This window comes from Manis javanica, chromosome 8 (genome assembly GCF_040802235.1).
Source record: "Manis javanica isolate MJ-LG chromosome 8, MJ_LKY, whole genome shotgun sequence".
Taxonomy (NCBI): Eukaryota; Metazoa; Chordata; class Mammalia; order Pholidota; family Manidae; genus Manis; species Manis javanica.
In genome coordinates this window covers 61,705,746-61,732,408 of record NC_133163.1, presented here as the reverse complement: position 1 = coordinate 61,732,408, position 26,663 = coordinate 61,705,746, and the positions used below count along the sequence as shown (strand labels likewise).

General features: G+C 38.3%; 1 protein-coding gene across 3 annotated transcripts in view; it reads right to left on the bottom strand.

Annotated features, from left to right (window-relative positions):
* SLC25A21 (solute carrier family 25 member 21) overlaps positions 1–26,663 on the bottom strand; it is a 459,850-nt gene that overhangs the window by 24,872 nt on the left and 408,315 nt on the right. For all 3 annotated transcript variants that reach the window (XM_073211337.1, XM_073211336.1, XM_037025530.2), the window contains 4 exons: positions 25,363–25,429; positions 20,159–20,218; positions 16,759–16,866; positions 4,247–4,411 (listed from right to left, as the gene is read on the bottom strand). In XM_073211337.1, coding sequence (XP_073067438.1) covers positions 4,247–4,411; positions 16,759–16,866; positions 20,159–20,218; positions 25,363–25,429 — 400 coding nt within the window. The remainder of the gene's footprint in view (positions 1–4,246; positions 4,412–16,758; positions 16,867–20,158; positions 20,219–25,362; positions 25,430–26,663) is intronic.

Genomic DNA, 26,663 nt, shown 5'->3' with positions numbered 1-26,663 from the left:
ATTCCATTCCATTTACTGTATGATGTAAATGAATCTCCCATTAATGAATTCAAAGGTCAGCTTAATATCCAAAGCAGTCTTTATTGCAGGCATGTATTCTCACTCAAGAGGAATAGCTAGATCCCAAAAAATAAATCTTAAAGAATATAACACAGGGCACATTTTCAAACTGGTAATGCCCAGTTCTTCCAGGACCATGTCTTATAATTCTTTTTTCCATGGCTTATAGACTAAAGGATGTGAAAAGAAAAGAGCAGTTTATAGGTCTGAATGAGACAGAAGAGGAATCTGGCTATATTACCTGAATACTCTAGCTATTTCACTTATTTAAATTTTAGTAACCATTTTTAAGTGATAATGAATGCATGACAAAATATAAGATAAAATGTAGAGTTAAAGCATTAAATGGTATAGTGGAAAGAGTCCTGGACTCTGCTTCTTTCCTTCCCTCTTATTGTATAACTTCAGATAAATTACTTAAGTAATTTACAGCCCTGGCCCTAACATCTCATTTTTGGTTTCCTTATCTGAAAATGACAGTTATTGTGATGAGGATCAAGCAAAACCTTAGAGTCTATGCAAATGGTCAGGATATTTCAGTGCTAACTTGAAAAATGTATCTAGCAGCTATTGCCAATCCAAAGTGTTAAAGTTAAAAACTTTAGGGGTGAATATCTGACCTGAATTATCTAGGCTTACTGTTTCAAGTTCTTATTTTACCTCTATAGACATAGCCTTAGAGTTGAATAAAATGTGAAAAAGTTAAGTAGGTACTCTAAGAGATTCTATTAAAATTTTCACTGATTTTCTATTATAAAATTAATACATACTTATTATAGAAGCTTCCAGCAGCTCAGAACGGTATAAAGAAAGCGTACTTCCCTTCCACTGCTTGCTTTCTCCTGCTCTCCCTCTCCTTCTCTCTCTCACACACTCACACACACACATGCACAACTCTCCATTTCCACTCCCCAGAGATAACCATATGGACAGTTTTTTGTAAAATTAAATACTTCAAAAATGGAACACATTGCAAAACAATGTATGGATTTAAACAAAATATATTAAAGAAAAATCTAAAATTATCCCATGCCACTCAGGATTGGTGAAATCTCAAATTCCCTTGGAACTGAATGACCAATTGCTGGGGTGAGGGAATTGAAACAATAACTCTGTAAACAAACTATCTAAAGACTATGGCTAGAGTCAGTCTACAGCAAAGGTGGAATAAAGCCTTCAAGGAACACCACCTCCTCCTCATGGTTAACAGCTTGATGATGTTCTTCAACATGTTTTAATGATTATCATACCTTCCCTTTCACAAAGGATTGATTTATTATGGTTTAAATTTAAAGAATACTGGTTTCTCAATTTTGAATCAGGCTTAGGTTACAGAATACATAAAATCAATGACTTTGTTCTAGGCAAGAAAAAACACAGTGTTCACTTAAGTGCAAAAGGAACAGTCCTGGGGAAAAATTCTCCATGCAGTTCTATATGATAATTATTTCCACTACCCGCCTCGCCACCTCTACTCCTTTCCTCATCACTGTCATCAGCACCACCACATTTAACACTTTTATGGCATCTTAAAATTCACAAACAACTTCATATATTGTTTATTTTAATGCTTAAAACAATTTTGTCATGTAGAAAGAATACTCTTAGCTCTTCAATTTTCAGATAAAAAAAGGGAAGCTCAGAGCAGAGAAGTGACTGGCTCAAGATCAGTCACCCAGTAAAGGTATGCTCACCCAGACGTACTGATGACCCCTAAATGACTATCTCCAACTCACATCTCTCCTCTCAAGCTCCAGGACCCACGTCCAATCATGACTGAACACCTGCGCTTTGCAGTTCCAAATGAAATTAAATTCTGTTTCCAGGCTTAGCCCATAACAGTCTCCCATAAACTTGCTTCTCTTTCAATGGTTTTCCTTCTCAGTGGATGGCACAATTATCTTCTCAGTTATTCAAGCCAAAAACCTAGATATCATCCCTGCCCACTACCCCTTTTCTCATTATGCATATAGACTTCATCATCACATCCTACACATAATGCCTTCTGAAGATTTCTCAAATTTGTTTACCTCTTCTGTAACCCAAGATCCCAGCATCTCACATTGACTCATTTCTGTGTCACGCTCTGCCCTTCTCTCACCACCCCCACTTGAAGGATTCTCAGCTCTGCAGCCAGAGTTATCGGGTAATTCCTCTGCTTAAAATCTTTTGTTGGCTTCATAGTGCTCTTCAGATAAAGATGAGAATCCTTACAGGGGTCTATAAAGGCCAGTATGATCTGACCCCTGTAAACTGGCAAGATAAATGAATTCTTTCCATAGGTTCAGCATACCACGATGTCTTTTAAAAAATAAATGGATATTTATGCTTCCTTTAATAATATAACATTTAATAAGTGAAGCACATTGATTGTAGAATAAAGTTTGCACTTGTGAATTTTTTAAGGCATTAGTAATAATATGTGACCACATATCAACCTTTATGAATTTCTTAAATATAACCAAATCCATTTTCTTATAATAACATATGACTTAAAATGCATGCACAAATATATGTAATAAAATATATAATATTTATGTAATTTATATAACTTACTTCATTGTGTGTAATTTGTCTCGAGCTTTTGGAGAGCTATAGGACGGAGGCATGGACACTCCCATGTTGTATGGATTAGTCACCTCAGGGTCTAACACACAGGGTCAGTTTCCTGGGTATGTGGCTTGGGTAATCCGCATTTAGAAGAGCCCTGTGTTGCTTTATCGCTCTACTGTTTTGGTCTTGAAATTCTTAATAATTTTTGAGCAAGGGGCCCTACATTTTCATCTTGCCCTGGCCCTAGAAACTGTTTAGCCCATTCCTGTTAAAAAGAATCTCAGTGTATTAAGATTTGAACTCTCTCATGTCATCCAGGACCAAAGTGTTTATTGCATTCTCTTTCTGTATTTCATGAACTCAACAGGAAGAAGCTCTGAGGACCCTGGAATCATAATTGTGAATCACTGGGGTGGGATGGGGGAGGGTCTGTATATATTATATCCAAACATAGATTTCAGACCAACCAAACATAAGCTTCTACTCAATAAATGAGATTTCCAAATACAATGAAATCTGGTTAACAACTTGGGCTAGTGAATGATGCAATGCCAACAGATACTCTATATGGAACATGCCTTAGATTTAGCTGTTACTTGAAATAAATCCTGGCCTAAAATATGGGGTAGAACTGGGCAAAGACAGTATAACCGACTTTACTGAAAAGTCTGGTGATAGCCATATTAGAAAATTTTTTATGTTTTAGAATATTCCTTTAATACTTTGTACATAGAAAAATTAAAAACTAAATTCCTGTGGGAAACTCTGCATGTGAAAAATGTTTCTCCAGCTGGGTACTCCCAGGATTGCAATTTTCATTGTGAGCAATATGATGATGAGGGAAAATTCTGTGTTACTATTGCTTAAAAAATACTCATTTTAAAGCACATCTTCTGCTACTTTTATCTTGTAGAAATTGAAAGGCTGCTATCAGCTGTAAGTTACTATTGAAAATATACAATTATTACTATTTTGCATTAAAAGTGAATGATACTAGAAGAGTTGATTTACTACTTATCCTAACTAACTTAGATGAACTTAACAATTAATATCTAGGTAACATTTAAATTTTAGGCTGGCAATTTTCCCCCATGAACTCAAAATTTACTTAGAATATGACAATTCTGACACATAGTAACCACACTAGAGGGGGTGAGGATTTAATAATATGGGTAACTGTGGAACCACTGTGTTGTATATTTGAAACCAATATAAGATACTGTGTATCTATGATATTTCAGTAAAAAAGAGAATATGACAATTTCAACTTTTTGACAGAGTTATGTTTCTGGGATAAAAATTAAATGATATAGTTTCTAGAAATTCCTATTAGTGATAAATGGGAAAAATTCAGGTGTAGTGGTGTACACTTCAAGAAGATGAATTTTGGTGTCAGATTTGGGTTCAAGTCTGTATTTCGCTAACTATGTGATAATTTACTATGTGATGTTTCTAAGCCTCAGTGTCTGAATTCAAAATAGAAATAACCATGAATGGGGCTGATGTGAGGCTCAATCAGATAACACATGTAAATCTTCAGTACAGTGGGTGGGGCGTGTTGAACACTCTACAGTTGTAGCTACCAACATCAATAGGACTTTTCCTCCAGGATTTTAATCTATTAAATAATTACCTTATTGACTGGAACAATGTTTTTGACATTGTAGTAGAAGCCAAAATAAACCATGTTGAAGACTCCATGACGTCCCAGAGTCGCTGTGAATCCTTTGTTGAGGCCCCGGAGTCCCAAGCCTTCCTTCTTAATGATGTGTCTTGCATAACTCAGAGTGGACGGTTGCTGCCAGAGAAAGAAACAAAACCAGAAAGATCATCTTTGAGACTGTGAAACAGAGTAAGTCACCCTTGCAGCTTCCCTTCAAGCCAGAATTCTTATGGACTTTTTTCCCCAATAATGAATGAATAATCATGCTGAGTTCTGTGCTTTTAAAATTAGGAAACCCAGAAAGTAAACAAAATTGCATGTATAACAAGGGGGCTTAAAGGGAAGCTTGTTGGCAAAGAAAAAAACATTGTTGGTGGGATTAGTAAACCTAATGTCATGTATAAACCATCAACACACCAACATGTAAATAGCTGTATATAATTCTGGATTATCCACACTAATGGAGGGGATTAGCCATATAGATAAACTGGCCATCCATAACTGTGCATAACCCAAAAGGAATTTGTGTTTGGTTCCTCAATCCAGCATACTTACTTTTCTAATTATGTTTTTCTAAAGAGAATGTTACAATTAGTCTTGATTCTTTTGCCTCAATAGTTTAAACTGGCACCAGGTTAGAATCAGGCATGGATAGGTAGCAGTTGATTGCTGACTTCCTCAAGAGGGCAGGCAATCAGTGTGGGTATCACTTGCTGTGTAAATGATACATCAATGGTGCTGGGAGGAACTTAACTTCTTCCCAATCCTCTGATGATCCAAGGTTACAGTACCTTGAGACTTGTGGAATCCAGTCTATAGCAATTTTTGGAAAATGTTAAAAACTCACTATAGTTTGCCCTTAGGTTTATAATTCATTACAATACGAATCACAACAATTCACGTGGGTCTTTAAAAAAACGGTTGAGTGAGTGTTTCCTTTTTGGAATTAGAGTACAAAGGATATATCTCCTTAAATGTTGACTGAATAGTAACTAGGAGGAAGTGTTCAGTATTTAATTTTTTTTCCTGCCCATGAGGCAAGCACTGACACGACGTTTGTGTAATATTTCAGTGGAGCAGGTTGCTGAGGTGGTCATGGCAGTCTGATGCACTTTCTTACCAAAAGTGTTTTCTTATCATGTGCAATTAAGGCTGCGTCAGCAGAAGAGAATAGAACAAATCCAATCAGGGCATTTCATCCAACTTGTATTTGTAGCTGTATAATTAAACATGATACATCTAAATGAGCTTGGTTTATAGAGTAAATCCTATAGGTTTTGCTGATAGAAGTTTTAAAAACTCTTAACTGGCGACAAGTCTACACCTAACTTCATCTTTTCATTTTAGAGGATTAATTAAAATAAATTGTATTAAGCTTAAGGAACCCCTTTTTTTGTAACATGAAAAAACACACATGAGAATTTATCTTCAAACAATTTCATATTTCAAAGACATTTCATATAGGGCAATCAAAATTTTCAGAGGATTAAAAGCTCACTCTGTTCTATAAAATGGGGCTAATTTGTGTCCTGGCACATTAACTATCAACCCAAATTATTTGTTTTGTTTTTCAAATTAGACTCAAGGACAAGGAATTCATTTCTGTTGGAAAGACCCTAGAAGCGCTGAGCACACTGTGCAGGCACCGCTCTCTTGCTCTGCGGAAGGCAGCCTGGAGGGCAGAGGAAAGGAGAGGTGGCTTTCCTGGGGATGGAAGGAATATGGACGAAGTGAAGATGTCTGGGTCCAGGCTGACCATCGCTGGTGCTCCAGGCACCCAGCCCAAGCTTTTTCTCCATCCACAGCAACTGTGAGTTCCTGAAGGCAGGAGGGCAAAAAAGCCATCTCGATCGACCGCAAAGGAAGAACCCAGTGGTTTTGAATAAAAGTGCAGATTCACATGGCTTTCCCTTAATAAAACAGGTCTTTTTAAAGATTGTTTTAAAATCCTTGTGTACTAAATCATCAGAATTAATAGAGAAGACTTCTACTGGGTCTTGGTGAGGGTCAACAAATATTCAAGTGACATTTACTAATGGTCCATTGCCTGATTTTCACCAGGTTGGGTATTAGGTGGGTAGAGTGAAGTGTAATGAACTCTTACTTGTGAATCATTAAGTAAATCAGAGGGTAGTACAGTAGTGAGAAATAGGCGGTTGGAGCTGGACAGGTCCAGGTTTGAGTTTCAGCAAGGTAAGTGCACCCTAGTAATACTTGCTAACTTGTATAAGCATTTTATCCTCTATGGATTTATCCTCAGTCTATAAGGCGAGTAGTAGAATCTTCCTCCTAGGATTGCTGTGATGATAAATAAGTCAGTGAACTTTGTCCTATAAGCGTTCACTATTTATTGGCTGTTAATAGTAACAGTAATTATGCTGACAACAAGAATAGTTACAATGACAATAGGTCATTTCTTTGTTAGTTGAAGGCAAAACAATCAATGGAGGCTGATCCAAGGAAAGGAAGGACGTGCCTAACTGGCCTCTTCCTTTCATTCCTCTGGCTGTCCTTTTCCCAGAGCCCAGGACCCTTGTGACAAAGCCCACCAGGAATGCATCCAGAATGAAAGTAGACAGGTCTGCTTCCTCCAAGGTCCAGCCAAATCAAACCCTTGGACTAGAGATCTCCTTTGAGGGCTAGTTCATCTCAGGGGCTTTCCTCTCTGGAGATCCTGTAATTGGCTTCTTCCTTAACCCTCAGTCAGCATCCTTGGTAGGAATTGGCCACTTGATAAGTCTATGGCTGTGGAAGCAAGGCTACAGGAGAGCAACGGCTGGGAATGGAAAACACACTAACGGGTCTCCACCTCACATAGTTTATAGCCTATAGAGCACGTCCCCGTAGTTACCAGGTCCCCAGAAGACAGTAAGTGCTTGTCAATATTAGCCATTATCACAGATGCTAGGTACTTTACTTATATCACCCTATTTAATCCTCTTAACAAGTGTGTGAGATAGATGTTATCATTACCCCCATTTGACAGGTGAGCAAACTCAGGTTAAGTTACTTGCCCAAGATCACAGAGTAAGTGGTAGCACCAGACTTATATGCTTTTATACTCAGCATGGTTTTGCCATCCTAACATATCTGATTGCATCTCCCAACGGCCCTTTAATGTGGGTGGCAGGTATATGCTCCTCATTTTATAGCTCATTTGAGGAAACCAAGCATTGTTAAATAATATTCCTAAGGTAAAAACACTGGTAAATAGCTCAACCCGAATTCTGTACCTCATTAGTGTTGTGCCCATTCTTGTTATACATATAAGGTAAGATTTTTCAGAGCTTGATGATCAAACTGATATAGATAACAGATACATAATAACACAAATATATTTCTCTGGCAACTTAGGGTATGGAGATAAAGAAAAACCTGAACTCTAATTCCCATACAAATTAGAAGTGTGCTCTTTGCTTCATTCAGCAGCATTGTGCCACACACGTAAGCAAATATTTAATTAGACAGGCAAAACACAACTTCCACTAGGATGCTTAAATAGGAAAATATAGAATCATTTTGACTAGATCTCTGTAAACACAGGAATTTTACTAAACTTATTTGATTATTGGGCTTCCATTTCAGAACAAAATGGTGACTGATCAGCATCCTCAGCCAAGTGATTCCCATAGTAGCCAATGCAGCAGGTTCCCTTCTAATATTTAATTCACTCCAATTTTCATATTTAGTTACCAACTGTGGGCCAAATTGCATTATAACTTCCCTGGTGTACTTTTCGTTGATGGTACCAGAACTGCAAGCATGGAAGAACAAGTGGACTGAAATGTAGCTATTATTGTGATATCACACTGCTCTCTCATTGATTTATAGAAATCTTCAATTCACTGGCACCTGCCAGAAGTATTTCCATTCAAAACAACTCAAAGTCTTCCCTAACTTTGATTTTAGCTATTGCCAACTGCTGATTCTGGGAACTCCCTGTTCTTTGATGCTTTCATTTATACTGAGTGTCTACTAGGTGCCATGTACTATGCTAAATGTCTAGCACAGTACTTTGCTTTCTATCCTAGGAACTTGAGTATTTTTGCTTTTATGTAGAGAGGTAGGCTCATAATTGTTATATCTATCCATAAGAAACTCCATGATGGCTATGAAATCACACTTCTGTTTTAAAAGTCCTTAAGAGGCTTAACTAAAAGAGAAAATCCTTTGCCTACACAATCCTTCCAGGCACCACTCTGGAGCACTGACTGATTCCTTGCTGTCTGAGAGCCCGGTATTACCAACAAATCACTGAGATGACTTACGGCAGCTGAGCTATTTTTTCTGGAGTTCTTCCATCCAACTACTGACCATGGCTGGCTCTGATTAGCTTGTGAGATCACAGTGAGAGGTTTAGGCAGCAGGCATTGTTGCCTGGGTAAATAGCTGTCAGAGTATGGCCAATAGGTACAGGCATGGGGTGTGTGTCATGGATTCGCTCCATCTCTAAAGTCAGAGAAGAGCTCTAGGTGCACCATGTCAAAAGACAGCACGCTCCACATGTGTTCCTTTACCTGCTCCCTAAGGCAAGGTGAGTTTGATTGCATTTTAGAGCCAATGGAATAAGGATGTTGAGCTGAATTTCATCACATGGCTGGAAAGTAAATCAGATGAGACCTTTACACAATGGAGTGAATGTCCATATCTGGGCCTTCAGAAAAATACTGCTTTGTTAAAAAAGAGGAGATCCAGTTGCTACATTTAGGTAGTAACGTATCCTTGCTCTTTGGCAGATAGAAGATCACTGTGCTTCTTTTCACTACTCAAATGAAGTCTTGAAACATTTTTGTAAATTCAAAAAAAAAAAAAAGAAAAACAAAAACTTTCCTCTTATCTGAGAACAAAATATAAGTGAAAGAAGAGGAATCAGGTTCAAAATCTCACATTTACACATTTCTTTTAGCTTAGATATTTCACTAATTTGTCATTACAGCTTATTTTAATAGGGCATAATTATGGACAAAAAGACATCCCAAATATAATTATATTCTATCTAGAGTTTATTTTTGATGAGCAGGTCTATTTTCAAGCAATCTGTGAGTGGAGAATAATTTGCTGTAAACAAACTCTCCCAGATGCTGAGCCACAAAGCTATATCGACACCAAGATGCTGCCCAATAACCATCCCTGGAGGGACACGGGGCCATCCAGGTGACCAGATCACTGACACTGTGCCTTGCTCCTGCATTGCTGTCAGAGCAGGAGGGCAGGTGACTGTGCTGTGACCACAGGACTGACTGACTGGAGGAGACTGGCAACATGCAAGCAGTCTTTGCTTTTTCAAGATTCCCGAAACACTTTTGATTTTCCCTTTGGCTTCTTAATTATCCACATTTCTTTATTCCTATGAAAGCAGTGTAGTTGACTAGCAGGAGACCTCTATGCTAATGCTCACTTCTTTAGAGCAACTCACTTCATTGGGCTTTATTTTCTCTATCTGTAAAGCACAGATAAGTCATCAACTTCTAGGGGTAATGGGAGGACTTGAAGTATCAGGTGTGTGTGTGAGCACTGGAACAGGTGGAAGGATGCACAGTAGTGACCGAAGTGATGGGATTAGAGGGAGGTATAGGCAAAAATCACCAAGTGTTTTTTCCTTATAGCTCTGTATTACTTGATTTGTGAAAAAATTAATATTTTGTAATTTGTTAAATTATATTAATTTGAAAATCAAATAAAGGAAAAACCATTAAAGCATCTTGCATAGTATCTGGCATACAGTGGATGTTCTGTAAATGGTAGACATTGCCATGACATCAAAGTCTCAATTCTGAAAGTAAAAATCTAGGGTTCCTGGTGCAGCAGAGTGGAAGATTGAAGTCTATTTTCTGTAAATGATAATAGAGAGGTAACCTGACTGCTGCCTTAGGTATTGTTGAAAGATAACTATAGGAATGGATTCATATACATAATTCATTTTCCTGCCCACAAGAATCATAGACTGGAAATAAATAATTTATGCACTGAACAGTTTCCAGGCAGTGTCTCACAGAGTAATGCAGGAAAAATTTGAACTTAACTCAATACGTCATCACGAATGCTGACATGTGCTTGAAACTGGCTTCTCACACTCTCTTTTAAACAGCCAGATATTCTCCACGTGACTCAGCTTCTCTCTTTCATTGAAAGAAATGGTCATAAAATAACAGTTCTTCTATTCACTTTATGCAGTCTCTACATAATACAACTAAGCTTAAACATGTGTTAATTGTCAATGGAGACAGTAATCATTGGGCTTTGCGATATATATGATCTAATTGGTTTCTATTTGATTATTAAGCTCCCAGGATAAAGTGTAAAACTGTATTTAGTGGTGTTATCCAAAACCGGAATCAAACTGTAAGCTAACTTTTAAAAACTCCCTCTCTTTAAAGATTCTATCATCAATCACACATTTGCTATCTGTTCATCAATCCTTCAAGTTATAACCATAGAGCAGAGGTAGAAAATTAATTATTCCTTTCTTGGGCTGAACATCTTTAAAGACTAAGTAGAGGTGAAATAGGCTTTTGCTATTTCCTAAAGGTTTAGTTTCATATGGGGTGAGAATGATTGATTATGTTCATATATAATATAGATAAAAATGACAGAATACAAGGAAAACCTGTGCCCCATCTACACATCAGAGGCAAATCCTATAGATCTCAAGGGAAGGAAAACATAACCCATTGGCCAAATAATAACTTTGAAGTAGATTTCAAAGTGGAGAGAAAAACTGGGAAACAATTCATACAAGATTTTGCTCCTGGGGAGGAATTCACATTTTTCAGGCTTGCAGAGAGCATGCTAGCCGAACACGGCTTAGCTTAGCACAACTGATAGGCAACTTCTAGTTCTTACAAATATACAATATAAAAAAACAATGCACCCAGTCAGAGGGGAGAAAGGTCCTATAAGGACAACAAGCTACAAAGTCACACCTTTGGCAAAACTGGATGTGCCAACCAGGTCCAGTAGAGAAATCCTCGGGCAAGCCTACCCCTAAGCCAAAGAGGCTACAGACCAGAACAACACTTTGCTTGGGTTTAGTTTGAAGGACGGGGGCAAATTCGGGTCTATCCCGATTTTATTTGAACATGTTTTTACACCCACTGAACCAAACCGGAGCATGACAAAGCTGTGATTACTTTGCTCCCCGCAGAAGGTCAAGCATATTTAAATTAGAGACCGGTTTTCTCTATACACTGTGAATTTTAAGATGCTGGCCAAGATTCTGGTATTGGTATTGGAGGAAGTGTGGCAGGGATTATAGTCTTTGACTGATACGGTGGTAATTTAAAAAGTGGAGGCAAGACAAGCAGACCTATTGAAATACTTCAACAGAAACTGGAAGGATATGAGGGAAGTATCAGGGACCAAATTATCACAGTGTCCTTTAAATTTCTGGAATAGTTTATGGCTAACCTAGGAGGGAAGGCATGGTTTAAGGGTACTGTCCTGCTGCCTGGCTAGAATTGGTCTTAGACCACAGAGGGAGAAGCCAGCCAATTGGAACCAGCAGAGTACTTGCCATTCCTGGGAAATGGGAATTGCACTTTAGGCTCCAAGAACATAACACACACAGCCTCTGCTCTCAGCCAGTACTGTCCTGGGACCCCAGCTAGATGGGGTCCTTATCCTGGACCCCATGATTCTGAGGGTCCCATTCTGGTCCTTTGCCAGCCATGTTCTCCCTCCAGGGCCAAACGGGTATCTACCACATCTCACAGCCTCCTCCTCAACGATGCTGTGTGTGCTGGGGCCCTGGCAGCCCTCTGGCTCCATCTTTATCACTCTATCACTGCCTGCAAAACTTTAAGTATAATATTAAGAGTCATACTGAGGACTGTTGCTCTAGGCTGTCTTCCACTGCAGAGGCCCTCTGAGCTGCAGCAACTTCTTGGGAGACTTTCATGTTTAAAGGACCATGTTGACTCACCTCCTCAGGCTAATGAAATAGGAAAATCCACAGTTACATGTAGGAAACCATGGTGATTCATATCTAAGACACAGGGCAGAAGTGCTGAACAGTAGACAAGCTGCCTGAGAAATGCACATTACTGGCAGAACAAGAATCATCCACATGCACAACAAGCCTCTCGGAGAACTGCTCTGCTTTTCTTTAATGTGCTGTCAAACCATCTGGCTCTTCCATGTGTAGCCCCTCCATTTAGTGTCCCACCACAACTGGTAGCTACAATTGCATGAGACGGCTGACAGTGACAGTGAACCTCCAAGTGAAGTGACTACGAAGGCTTGATCAAGAATCCATGTTAGATTTATATGATTATTCTCGAGGAAGAATGTCTTGACTGTGGTAGAATTCTTTCCAAAGTGGCTTCAAATGTTTTTGGTTTCATCTCTAACTACTGCTACTGTATGCTAGTTATTTACAGCAAACAGATACCCAGCTGTTGTTGTGGATAACAGGCGGCCTGCACCTGAGCTTGAAGACGTTGCCAACAGGCACGGTTCCTAGGCTGCCAGCCCTATGGCTTGATAAAGAATGCTGGCTGAATGGATGGTATTGGCAGTTGAGAATGGTCTGAAGTGGACTGAAGGAGAAGACTGACCATTGCTTAGGAAGCTGTTTTTTGCACCCTGAACTGGAGTCAGCTGTGACTACTCAGTATTAATTGGGGCAGTATCTTGAGATAAATCTGTCTCTACTTAAACATATGGTTTATAAGATCATATAAAATACAAGTGTTTCTTGCATCTAGAAATACTTGTCATTGGTTGAGTGCCTACCATGTACCAGGCTCTGTTCTAAGACCTTTGTATGTATTATTACACTTAAAATCTCATAAAAACCACATTTAAAAAATAATACTGTTATTTTTTTTATAATACTAACCATAGTAACCACTAACACTTATTAAACTGTCACTACATGTCAGACTGTATTGACAGCTTTACATACAAGTCTCAGTTAACCCTCATTATCCCGTATAATATGGCTGTAAATATTACTCTTCCCTAACTAAAGAGGATACATGCAGCTGTCACATAGTTAGTAACTGAGATTGCCCTCCAGGGCCTGTGTTTCCAACCACTTCACAGAAATGCCTTATTGCAAGATATTTGGACTGATCACCATCATTTTACCATTGAGGGAAATGCAAGTAAGGCCATATCACTAGGAAATGGTAAAGAGCATGATGGCTCTATCTTTCCCCAAACCCTGGGCCTGCTTTGCCAGTTTGTCAGTTGCCTTCCTGTTCTAGACAGCTCTGTTTATATATGTTCTTCAATAATTTGCACCTAAGGTTTAAACTTCCTAAGAAAGTAGAGTGCAGGGAAAGATGGGGATTTCTGCTATCATCAATGAAGTAACAGAACCTGAGTCATACAAGGCTGAGCCCTCAGACAGGCCAGCGGGTCATTCCCACTCGATCAGCTGAGAAGGTTCTCCCCAAAGGTGGGCTTGAGCTGGTAGAGCCATGACAACATTTATTTGGATTACATACTTTTCTTTGTACTGTTCTGTATTTTCTAAATTTTCTACAATGAGCGGTGTTACTTTTTAAAGTACATAGTCACAGACAATACTGAAAACATTCTCATGTCAAACACTCAACTACACAAAGCCTTTCCCTCAAACACTTCCCTTCCAATCCTCTCTCCAGAGGTGACCACAGTTAGAAAGTTTGTATGAATCGCTCTAGACCTGCACTGTCATATAAGGAAGTCACTACCCGCGTGTGGCTATTGAATACTTGAAATGTCCTAGTTCAAACTGAAATGTGCTTGTAAGCCTAAGATGCACATGAGACTTAAAGATCTGGTATGAAAAAAGAGTATAAAGAATCTTATAATTTTGATCTTGATTACATGTTGAGATGATAATATTTTGGTTATATTGGGTTAAATAAAATGTAATATTACATTAATTTCACAAATCTTTTTACCTTTTAAAATAGCACTAAAAATGTGGCTCACATTCAGTTTTTATTGGCCAGCACTGCTCTAGAGTCTAGACCACTTTCAGTACACTTATATGTATATATGCTTATGTGTATGTACACAAATACAGTTTTTGTTGTTTACCAACACAATATGAATTATGTTTATACTTGGATTAAAATTTTCTTTTTTCTTAAAAAATGTAATATTTAAATGCATGGGGCATTAATTCCTTTCTTTTTCTCTTTTTCTCTTCCTTTTCCTCTCTCCCATCCCCCCTTACTTCTTGACAGCCTACAAAGGCTCAGAGTGAGAAAGCAGTACTTATTCTTGGCCATACAAATGCTGAAGTGGGCACAACTACGATTGGATTAATTCAGCACAGATGCAGTTTAACTAAAGGGTATCCCCTTGTTGGATAAAAGAAAGTTCTAGTCAATGGAGGAAGACTTCAGAGTTAATGGGTCCTAGACAAAAGGCATAGGAAATAGCTATATCTGCCCAAAATGACCGTTAGTTACTTTGAAATAACTAGATCCAAACTTGTTGTTCTTGTCATGTCATCTCATCCTCTCAGTTGTTTTTTGCAACAGGCACAGTCCTGTTACTTTATGCTGGGTGATCATGTACTAATCACTTCTTTTCTCTTTGATCAGTGTTGCCCATAAGGTGCTACCTCAGTTCAGCCACTGAAACCTGACAGTTGCTGGAAATAAATGTTAACACGGTGACTGGTGTGGGATCCCTGCTTTGCTAAGTTCTGAGTGGTTGAAGTAATAGTGCAAATATTTTATCATGTACCAAAAAGATTTTATTTTGTCTAAGTAAATGTCTAACAGTGAATCTAGTTCAGTGGATTCTACAAAAGGAATGACCCAAACAAGACTCCCTTTTTCCCCAACTTAAAAAAAATACCTGCATATACCTAAATAATGTGCTCAGACTGCACTCATGTAAAGGAACTGGGAACGCACACATGCGGCATCCGGTGTGGGGATACCACCTCATGAGGGGCGTTTACCATGTTCTAGCAAGCCTTAGCACATGCAAAATATTAGTAGCTCTTACTTGGCCTCAGTGTAGAGTCTCCTTGAGGAAAGGGGAGAGAAAAAGAACATTAGGAATGAACAGGGGTGCATGATAGCTCATTATTTTCACTCCTGTGAGTGTTCCTTGGTGCTCTGTCCCCTTTGCGTCCCGCTGGTTAGACGCTGCCTTTATCATGGACTGTGGCTGAAGGCCTGTGTATTCCTTTGCCCGCTCCTTGCTGGCCCAAGACAAGCTTGCCAATGGGTAAAATGAAGCATGGGATGAGGAACTCCCAACTTGTCTTTTAGCTGGTCATTTTCCCAGCCTAACAAATCAAATTTTCCATCAGCAGATTCCAGGGGAGCTGTTTTAAATGCACCATGTTGACAGGGCATTTGTGAAGTGTTTCTTTTCTTTTCCTCCTAATCCTCCCACCTTTTTCCTTCATCCAAGGAAGAACAGAGAGAAACCAATAGAGAACCAAAGACAAGGGTGATACAGGGATTTCAACCTTTTCTGAAGTGCTCTATTAATTAAGACATTTTGAGGCTAAAAAAAAAAACTTCTCCCTTAATTAGGATTGACTTCATCTGAGTAGAGAACATCTGCTGTAGCAGCCCAGCCCTGTCCTCCTCAGGCCTTGCAGCCACGGGTGACTGGAGCCCCTTTCTCTTTCCCGGCAAGCCTGGTCAAGAAGCCTCTGGGTGCTCTCAGGCAGAACCCGCAGGCAGGAAGTGGGTGGGAGCGACAGGGGTCTCCACCCATTAGCAGCTGCTTAATCAGTAGGCAAGGGAACTATCCTACAGAGAGATTCAGGGCAGCAGATACACCAAACCAATTTACACTGTTGTGGAATCATAGTAAAATGCTAACAAAGGACCTGGAATGCCAGTGCCGTTATTTTTTTCCCTGCCTTGTGCTGGGTACCCAAAAGATAAAACAAGAACAGTTGGATTTGGTGGTTTAAAGAGAACTATTAGGCAAGTAGAAGGAAGTGAAGGCAGCACACACCGAGGGAAGCTGTCTTCATGGAACATCATGCACCAGTTACTAAATGTCAGAACCCATCATCATCCAAGTGTTGACGTCCACACAGGTTTAGTGACTTGCTCATTTAGACTTAACCAAAAGACAAGCTTGACAGACTATCTGAATCTTTGGGGGAGGGTAACGGGTGGAGAGGAGAAAAGAGTGAGGTAATTTTAAAAAATAACTTCACAGTATTTTTTAAAGCACAGTATTATTACCTCAGTAGTTTTTACTAGTCTATTGTAGTATGTGAAACAGAAGTTTTGCCAAGAGTAGGTAAAACATTTCCAAATAAGTCATTATAGATTACCTTATAACTCGAAAATAAAAATGTGTAAACGTGTTTGTCCATCAGACTTCAGTGCATTTATGTTAACAGTTTCCTTGTGGAAGACATTTGACCTTTTCTTATGCTACTTCCTTAATAATTTATTATGGCTTTAACAAGTGCATAAGAGCTGGTTTTATAATTTTATATATACATACTTAAAAATAATTGTTCACATTGCCTCACCAATAGGAAAACGAATGATTACCTCTGTAAATTTGTTCCGATTGGCTTGCAAGCCAACTTTTACTACTTCAAAAGGGTTAACCACGATGGCTTCCGTTAGTCCAGATCCCAATCCAGCAATGGCGAATGTCTAGAAAAATTTAATCAATCAATACTTGAAAACAAGTTATCATGTGTCCTGGGTTAAGCATCCTTCTCATTCCACGATGCAGCTCAATGTTATGTTGAGAATGGAGTAATACACATAAACGCACATATACCATTACTAAACAGCTTCAGTTCTTGATTAGATGCTGACAATTCATGAAGAAGAAATTACAGAAGCCACAAACTACATCCTAACAATTCAAAATAAAATGTCATAGCCCCATCAACGACTTTTCCTTTAATGAAAAGAAAAGTTGTTTTACTGATTTAAGGTGGGTACTGAAACATCTGTACATGTAACAAATAGAAGACAGTTGGACCTTTAACAGGAGAGCTTCATTTTTAAAACATCTACTTAAATACATTTATTGAGCATATAAAAAAACCTAAGGAGCAGAACCACAAATAAAATCTTTATAAAAGTTAGATTTCAGGTAACCAAATACAGTAGCTGAAAACTTTCAAATATAAAGCTGTATTCTTAGAGTCACAATTCTAGACAATAACAAAAAAAATTTATTTTTTATGCATTCTTTGCCTGTTTTTAAAAAAACTGATAATTACCCTATTCTTTTAGACTTAGAAGCTGAGGAATAAAAGCTGAGCGCAGAAATGGCTAGGTTGTTCTAAAGGGCTCAACTAAAATCTGGCATATTTATCAAAGGATAACTATATGTCGGGTTCTTATTTGCTATCTATTAAGACTTTCTGCAACTGGAAAGAACTTTCTAGAATTTTCCTCTCAGTAGACCGCGTAAGGGTTTTTCAGAAAATCTGTATAAAAATTAACCACAACAATTTAAACACACACACACACATACACACACACACACACACACACACACACAAAATAAATAAATAAATAAAATGAAACAGAGCCTTGAATCTCCTAAACATGCTGAAAAAAAATTAATTCTTTGGTATTGAAGCTGTAATACCAGAAGACGTAGCATTATTTTGACTAAGAGAAAAAAAAGCCAGTGAAGAGTAAAGAACAGATAACATAGTAGAAGTCTCTAATTTCTTCAAAGTAGGAGACTGAAAGAGAAAAGAGAAAGGAATGTTCTGTAACGTTAGAAGGGGAGGCAAGATGGAACAAGGGAAGATCCAGAGCCAGGAGGTCTGGTTTGAGGTCCCGGTTCTGCCACTTACAGGCTGCGTGACCAGAGCTGCTGTGTGTGGTAGTTTGTGCCCAGATAAAGGTGTGTACGTAGGCTGAAATCCAGCCTGCGCCTCCCTTGCCAAGCCACTGCCCTGGGGAGGCATCAGCCAGGAGAAAGGGGCACCTTTTCATAATTCACACAAAGGCACAGTATGTGCTAGCTGCAGCCCTATGTCTAAACCACTGAGCCTCTTATAAGCCACGGTTTTCTCATCTGTAAAATGGAGTCATTAATATCTAATTTCCCTACCTCATAAGGCTATTATGAGAATCAGAGTAATGTGTGGAAGCCCTTTGTAAGGTGCTATACAAGAACCACTGTTCTCGTAGCACATAAAACTGTATAGAATGGTATTGTATACAGTTCTAGGAGAGAGAGAATAACTAATGATTTTTTCCTTTCATGGCCCTTCATTACAACTTTAAACATATTTCTTTAGGGTAACAGACCAAATATTTTATTCATTTATCTCAGGCTTCCATCATGGAAGCCAAATGAGGGGAAAAAATATACTAGTCCCAAACTCTTCCGACTGAGAAAGCTAAAATCCAGATGTTCAGGTTTTTATTACTTACTATATGTGATATTCCAAGTAATTCACTTTTTTGTTCTTTTATAAACTCAGCTACATTTGTTGTCAGAACTAGTGTTCAGCAGTCCCTTGTCAAAAGAATTGATCAGCTATCAGCAGATCATGTTACTTAAATTGTTCCAGAGATCAGCAGTAACTCTTGGCTTCCCAGCCTCCTAGGCTTTTCTTGTGAGGGCACCAGGGAACATTTAACAGCTGCTTAAGTGTCTAGCTATATCAAAAAGAAACTGAAATGAATGAGTTTAAGGAAAGAGAGAAACTGTTCACAGTTTGCACGCCCTTGGTTATAGTAGCTGGAATGGCCAAATGCTTTTGTGATTCAATTCTCAGGAGAATCTGAAAAACTGCAGTGTCTCATGTGGCTGCAATGCTTGACACAAGAACAACCAGTGGGCCCTCTGGAGTCCAAATTTTATTGTCTCTTGCTAGACAGTTTTTAATCCTCTCATGGCCAAGATGTTTTCAAAGTTAAGAGTGACATTAAGGGAAGACACTGAGGAATTAAAAAACATAGCTAATTTTAGGATTCATGCTACCACGTCTTCCCTACAAGGCCACCTCACAGCCACCTTGTTTAGGCAGGAGGCTGGACAAGATGTTTCTCAATAGGATCCTTGCTAGAAAAGGGACATGTATGGTTTAAAAATAACAGGTACTTCTTCTTGGACAGACTATTTGGCAGAGTAAATATTCTGAAGTGAACCTTTACAAGTAAAGTAAATAAAGAGCTGGAGCTCAGAACACTGCTTCTCTGCTTGAGTTTTGAGGTACATTTCGGCAGGTAAATGGGGCTTTTCCCAGAGGCTAGAAGGTACATTGCAGATTTTGTTTTGTTTCATTTTGTTGTGCAGATTTGGAGGGAGAAATTAGTGCACTTACTTTTTCTGGAGCTCTTTCTGTACAATATTTATGCAACGTATTTGGTCAATATAATTTCATTTGTTTTGTGACAAGCAGCTAAGTCACTAAGAAGGAGAGGAGTGGCACTGGGAAATGTTCAAATTACTAAGTGATTTTTATGTAATAGCTGAGATGTGTCATTGTAAGATCACCATTCTCCCCAACTATAAAAGGCCCTTCAGTCTGCATCTGACCACCGAGTGACTTGGAGTCTTATTTTTACTACACCTTAAGCAAAGGATGGAAGAGTGAATGTTGGGAAATAATGTTAGGTATATAGGCTTTTGCATAAATAGGTATGTGTAATATGTATGTAAACATATACATGTTTTGGCTTTACAAGAGTCTTTGACAAATGTACTCCTTATTTTATATTCTTGTCCATATCTCATATGGGCCTTTCTACACATATCATTATTATCATAAATTTATCAATGGGAGCTATAAAACAGCCAAATTGTGAGTTATTAGGAAGATGGCTTTCAACAAGTAGCTGAACATTGAATAACTCAAATGCATATTTTAGTAGCTGGGCTTGGGGAATCAAAAGGGTTTTTGTTTCCAGATTTTGCTTTATGAAATAACTCACACACTTAAGTATAATAAATACTCTTACTTACCAATGCTGGTGACAGTGACACATATCCTAGCAATTTCTTGTATTGCTCAAAGGTGAAAAACTGTGAAACAAAACCAAACCCAGAGATTTATAATAATTTCCTGCAACAAAACCTTTAATTGACTCAAATTTCTTTAGTAAATCATTATATTAACCAGCACTTAAAAAAATGGTAAGCCATCAAACAGAGATTTTAATCCAGTCTTGGACAGTTGCTATCGGATCTTACCTTAACATTCACATTTTCAAATGCAGCTATAATAACCTACAGAAGAGTTGATGGAATCCTTTGCAGCAGTAAGTGAACCATACAACTTCCATTTACCATGACCATTTCAGTTTCCCCAGACATCAATAGACTTCTTTTTTATGGCAGTGATTCAAAATCGTAGGCATGGAGACCTGAAATCTTTGGTCTCCTATGTTTTCTTAATGTACTGCTTTCCTAGGGAAGGCCCAGTTTTCTAACCCACTTGTACGAGACATCCACTTCTCAGCTTTAACTTGCATTTACATTTCTGTGTATCTCTACTGTTTCATGGGATTTTAAAACACTCAGTGATGATGATACTGTAATAAAATAGAGAGGGAACCAATGAGGTCATCTACTCCATCCACGACTTGGAGCAAAACTGTCCTCAACCTGAATGAAGAGAGATGCTTATTCCTTCCTTTAGAATCTGATGATGGTGCAGATTTTCTTGGTTCCTTCAGTAGATGATGTTTAATATAATATTCTCTGCAAATGACTTTCTAGGAAGGCAAATCTAATCAATCACTTCATATAATATGCCTCCAATATATTTTTTTCTTCTCTTTTCCTATATCCTAGATTTTGGGCAACTCTGCTTGATCATGATGTTTTGCTGCTGTGTGTCTCGCTGGCAGCTGCCATCACTGCTGATAAGGCCCTTAGGTCCTCCTGGGGGCCCAGAATTGGCATGAGTGTTTAATGGTTTTGGAGGTCTTCTACCCTATTACTTTTTTGCCCAGTAAAATGGGGCAAGAAAAAAAAAAGGTACATTTGGGAGCCACATAATACTCTGTTGTTAGAAAGAGGTAGTCCCATGTAGACATGGCTCTAATGAATCTTTGGACAGCCCCAAAATCATTACATCACCAGATAGATTTTGATTCTTTTAAAGACCTAGGAATGACTTTTGGGCCATGCTTCTTTAGATCAACTATGTATGTGGACTTTTCTAGAACAGAGATTCATTCATTCACTTACTTAACAAATATTTATTGGAAGCCTCCTATGTTCTAGGGGCATGGGGCATGGGGAACGCAGCAGGAAACAAGCAAGGAGAAACCCTGTTTTTTTGGTCTAATACTCTGGTGGATGGTAAAACCCAGAAACTAGCCTGGTGTTAAAATAATACCAACTAGGAACACTGCTGTTTTGATGATATATGCACTAAAAACCATTAACCCTGGAAGGAACGTGGTCTTTAATGGTAAGTCATTTTTTCTTCCTTTTTTATGACCATCATTATCACTATGCTCTGATGGTCACCTGCTGGGATTTTGACAGGAGCAGTCCTGCAGCTGAATCCTGACTATACGGCTTAGCTGTGAAAGTGTGGGCAAGTCGCTGACCTTTCTAGCCCTCAAGAACACAAAACCTACCTCTAGAAAAATCCTCAAATAAGCAAACTCAAGTAAGAGTTCCTGACATGTCTGGAACATAGGAAGTTTTCTGAAAATCTTAGTTTCCATTCTTTGGTTACTAAGGAAACCACAGACACCATGGTTATTTGTATCATGCATGACAGCCTGCTGTGGTACTGGAAATATGGTGAGGCCTTTGTGCATGCTACTGCATTTAGTCCACACATCATCAGGTAACAGGTGGTAGAAAACCATGATTCTCATTTTATATATATGTCCTTGTAGCTAGTGAGCAGAAGCACTGAGATTTCCCCCTAAGTCTAACTCTAAGGCCTGTGTGCACCCTCAACAGTGATTCTCTGCTTACTTAGTTCTGAGCCATAACTGAACGGTTTGGGGAGAGATTCTTTGCCCTAAAGTTTTCTTGCTGCTGAGGTCTTCTTGCATTCCCTAGCCCTGGAAGCCCAGAGTCCCTCAAGGAAAAGGATTTCAAATGCTTTTGACCACAAACTACATAAAAAACATTTACCCAGTGCATACACACATGCAAGAATGTAGTCTTTTCATATTTGTAACTGAAACAAAACATTGCCATAAAGCAATATTTACCCTTACTATGTGTAATGCACTCTGTTTCTACTCTATTTCATTAAAAAAATTGCTGGTCATGACCTCTTCCACCTAGTGACCCACTGAATTGATTTCATGACTCACAGCTCATAAGCCTCATTTGGAACCACTGAACACTGGGTTTGGGGATGTTCTGGGAGATGTTGGGCGCTGCCCTGTTCCCTTCCGGTGTGAAGATGTGTTTTTGTGTTTTGTTTTCTTTTCTTTCTGACTTTCTGTCTTTACCAGGGATTAAGGATCAAACTGGGATCTCAAAGGAGAAGCCTGGGGACACAGACTCAGCCTGTCACTATGGCAATTCCAACAGGGAATTCCAAGTTAACACTGTGGGGCAATTCCAGGTTTCTCATTTCCTTGTCTAATGTCCAGTGCCTTGAAAAATATAGTTCCATGTATTTGTTATTGCTGTTTCAGGCAGAAGAGTAAATCCAGTCCCTGTTACTCCATCTTGGCTAGAAAAGGAAGTCTTGGACCTCTAGAAACTTTGAATAGTAGATGTGGGCATTTTGGGGAACAGGACAAAATGCCTTGTTATGAATCAATAAATTTTGTTTCTCTTTCTGTATGTTTCATTTACTTACCTAATAATGGTTGGCCATCTACTATGGGTAGACACTATGGTGTGTAGACATAGTGGTGAACAAAATGCCTTTATAATCTCTTGTGAGTTGGGTTGGCAGTAGACAGTCCTTGAGAATGTGACCATGAGAAAACAGTGTTTCTGGGCCTGTGAAGCTCAAGACTAGGCCCTGGAACCTGGGAGGTGATGCCTCCACCTCTAAGGGACCAGAAGGTCTCCTTCTGAGGTCTTCATTTCCTCTTGATAACTGTAGTAATAATTCCTTCTTAATTTGGGAAAGGGGGAGTTTCATTCACTCAGCATCAATGAGTCTTATTATTTTAATGATGAATCTTATTTTAAAGAATAAAGTACAGAAAGAACATTGTCTGTTTTTGATTATAGTAGTGATTGTAACTGAAGTGTCAGTACCGAGCAATATATATGTAAAATATTCACAGACCACACATATATATATGTATGTATGCATGTATATATATTATACACATATATATGCCCATACATATATATATATATCTCTGAATATTTTTCTGAAGTAAACTTTGATGACATACAATGCAGCAGTTTATGATGTGTGAAATTGTTACAATCAGATGATCACTTTCTTCACAAATCTTAAGATGAATATCTATAAAATGAATGTTTTCATAAATTGTGTTGAAAAACTAGTGCTATCCATCTGGCAAAGATATAATTAACTCTCCAAGATATTCTTTAAAAGCCAACAACATACTTACCATATGTCTCAATAATTTTAAGGTAATATCTACTCAAAACAAGATGTCTGGGACACATACTCCATATCCAGTTGCCCACAAGTTCATCTGTTAACCATTGTTCGGGCAGGGGGCATTGCTTTTCTTAAGTAGAGACTAACTCAGTTCTCTAAAGCCCAACCTTTTTTTTTTCTTCAATGAAAGACTGTTCAACACTGATAAACCTTAATCCTCTTAAAGCTTAAATTAAATTGCCTCCAATGTACAGAATTAAGGAAAAATATTCCAGGCAAAAGTGTAATTATAATTTACTTTACTTATGCATGTACAGCACCGAACAAATGAATATATTATTCTATGGAGACAAAGTGACTTTCCTTTTGAAAAGGAACTCTGCTCTGTTTGTTTACTTGGGCAATCTTTTATCAAGTGAAGCCATTTCATAATTCAATTCAGCCCTCTTGTGTACTTTGGTGAACTTTTTCCAGATTCTCTACTGTGATTCAGATCCTTATAATGAAGTCTGTATTGAAGTAATAATATAAAATCACAAAAAATGATGGCAACAAAGAAGATGAGTTTATAGAGAAAGTATGTTTTAAAGCTTTGTTTTCTGAATTCAAGACCTGAGCTAAATCCTACTGCAGTCTTATTTTAACATAATATAAAAGTTTGGTGTCTGTGTATATATGCTGGTCATTTTATTATGAATGTTAACTTCACCCTCTTAGACTTAGTGAGTGAAAGTATATAAGCTGCCTGTTTCAATCTTTCAGGAATATTGGGAGTACAAATTGAGTAATGAATATGAAAAAAGCTTTATGCCATTAATTGGAAAGGAAGTCTTTCAGTCCAAGTTTATGCCATCCTTATTATGGGAAGACAAAGTCATTTTGGGGGACGGTGGTGGTGTGGGGGCAGGAGCAATGCCAGTCAGTCACTGTGATCTGGGTTTTTGTCTGACAGGACATATAAAGGAGTGATCAAATTTAGTTCTTTCTCCCTGGGAGGTCCTGCCAGATCTCTGTATCCTATGCAGAAATGGAACCAGCAAGTAGTATATAAACCTCCACAGTTAATGTGGTTAAAGAATGGAAATAAGCATAGTGGAAATAATAATTCTATAAAAACCAGAATACAGAATTTTAACAGAGGAGACCGAGGTGGGGGAAATAAAGTTAGCATGCTAAATAAATGTGCTACGTGAGAGTCATATACAAAGAAATAGAGTGTATTCATTTGCTCTGTTCATAAAATGGGAATGATTTGGGGAGAAAGGAACTTCTACCTCTCTATTCTCCTCTCCTTCTTTTCTTTAATAATTATTGTACCAAAGGAAAATTAATGCATTTCCTTGAAAAAAAAGTCCAAACTATTTTGTGACTGCTATGGTTTTGTTACATGAATTTAATTCACCACTCTACTTTTTGTATAATTTCCCCATTAGAGGGGAGTGACTTTATCTGAAAAAAGAAAAAAGACAAACCATTGTTTGAGAAACTGACAAAGTCTAATTACAATAAAAATTATGCTATACTTTCTGCATTAAACTGTTTAGTATCTTATGTGTAACTCACACTCGTGTTGCATGGGTGCTGTGGGATGGTTTTATGCTGCAGCTGTTACTGCAGTCTATCATCACTTGGTGGGAAGGCATACACTGCTTACCTTCACTGCCCTTTTTGGTGTTTCAGCCAAGATGGGTGGCAGAATTCCTTTGTAAAAACCAAACAACCTATTGGAGAAATAAAAGGTTTTATATAGGTAAGGGAATTCATAGGTAAGGAAATAACAGCTAATTTTGCCTTTGCTTATGGATAAGGCAATTAATCTTAAAATATTCCCAATTGTTCACTGTAGCACACCAATCATGGAGTCTTCCTTTGTTCTAATTTTAAAATGGAGAGATTGTGAACTCTACCTTTGTTAACAGTATGATATTCAGAAGAATACATGATGCTGAGACTGGAATCTCTTGGGTAAGTTGCTACATACAACCATGAGCTGTACCTTTAAGATGAAGCTGAGGTTCCTCACTGTAAGCGATCTTCTTTATTTTCTCAGTTGTGTGTTAGGTTAGCTTTAAGCTGTCTATACAGTCTTTCATTTCCTCCCTTATAACCAAATGAGATCAGGGTTCCAGTGGAGCCCGCTAGACTCAAGCTTTCTGAGGCCAACAAGGTGCTGAAATCCTCAATTTTAGCTTTACCAACACAACAGAAATAACAAGCTGTGTGGATACAGAACTTGGGCTCTGGTGCTGTTCTGAATTAGTCATCATTTTTTAACTTCTTTGATGGAGATGAAGGTCAGGGACATATTGCTGACAGAAGAAAAATTAAACTCCCTTGCTGATATGAAATCTCACAGGGCCTAGGACAGCTATTGTTGCCAGCTATTATTGAGGAACTTGTCATGTGTTCAGACATTTTTAGAAAAACAAACGACAATGGGTGCCATATACTTATGATAAGATTTATAAACTATCATCACTTATTAGGTTTTAAGATTCAAAATCTCAAATTTGTCTGCCCTGGAATCCTTATACACATATGCCATACTCTCACATTAAACCTGAAAGTTCAAAAATAGAAGAAAATATTCAGCATTATTTTCTGAGATAATCAGTTTTTCTGATGAATTAGTAAGTGACTACAGATTAAGGTAGGACTCACTGTGTCCCCATTTTAGGATGTCCATTTAATATGGAGCTGGAACCTCTCTGATTAGCCCCTTAAATGTCACTCTAACTCCTTTACATTGGGTTCTGCTTCTGACTGTGTTTCTGGAACAAGAAAGTTAAAAGAGTTTATTCAGACTAATCCCTGGGCCACCCAATCCAACGTGGTGACCTTTTTCTTTTCTTGGATTCACTGGCTTACACAGCATCCTTCAGTGATGGAAGCAAAGGTCTTACGGTTTCTAATTGCTAGCTCCTTGAGGGCTAGGTGTGCATTAGCATGCTTACC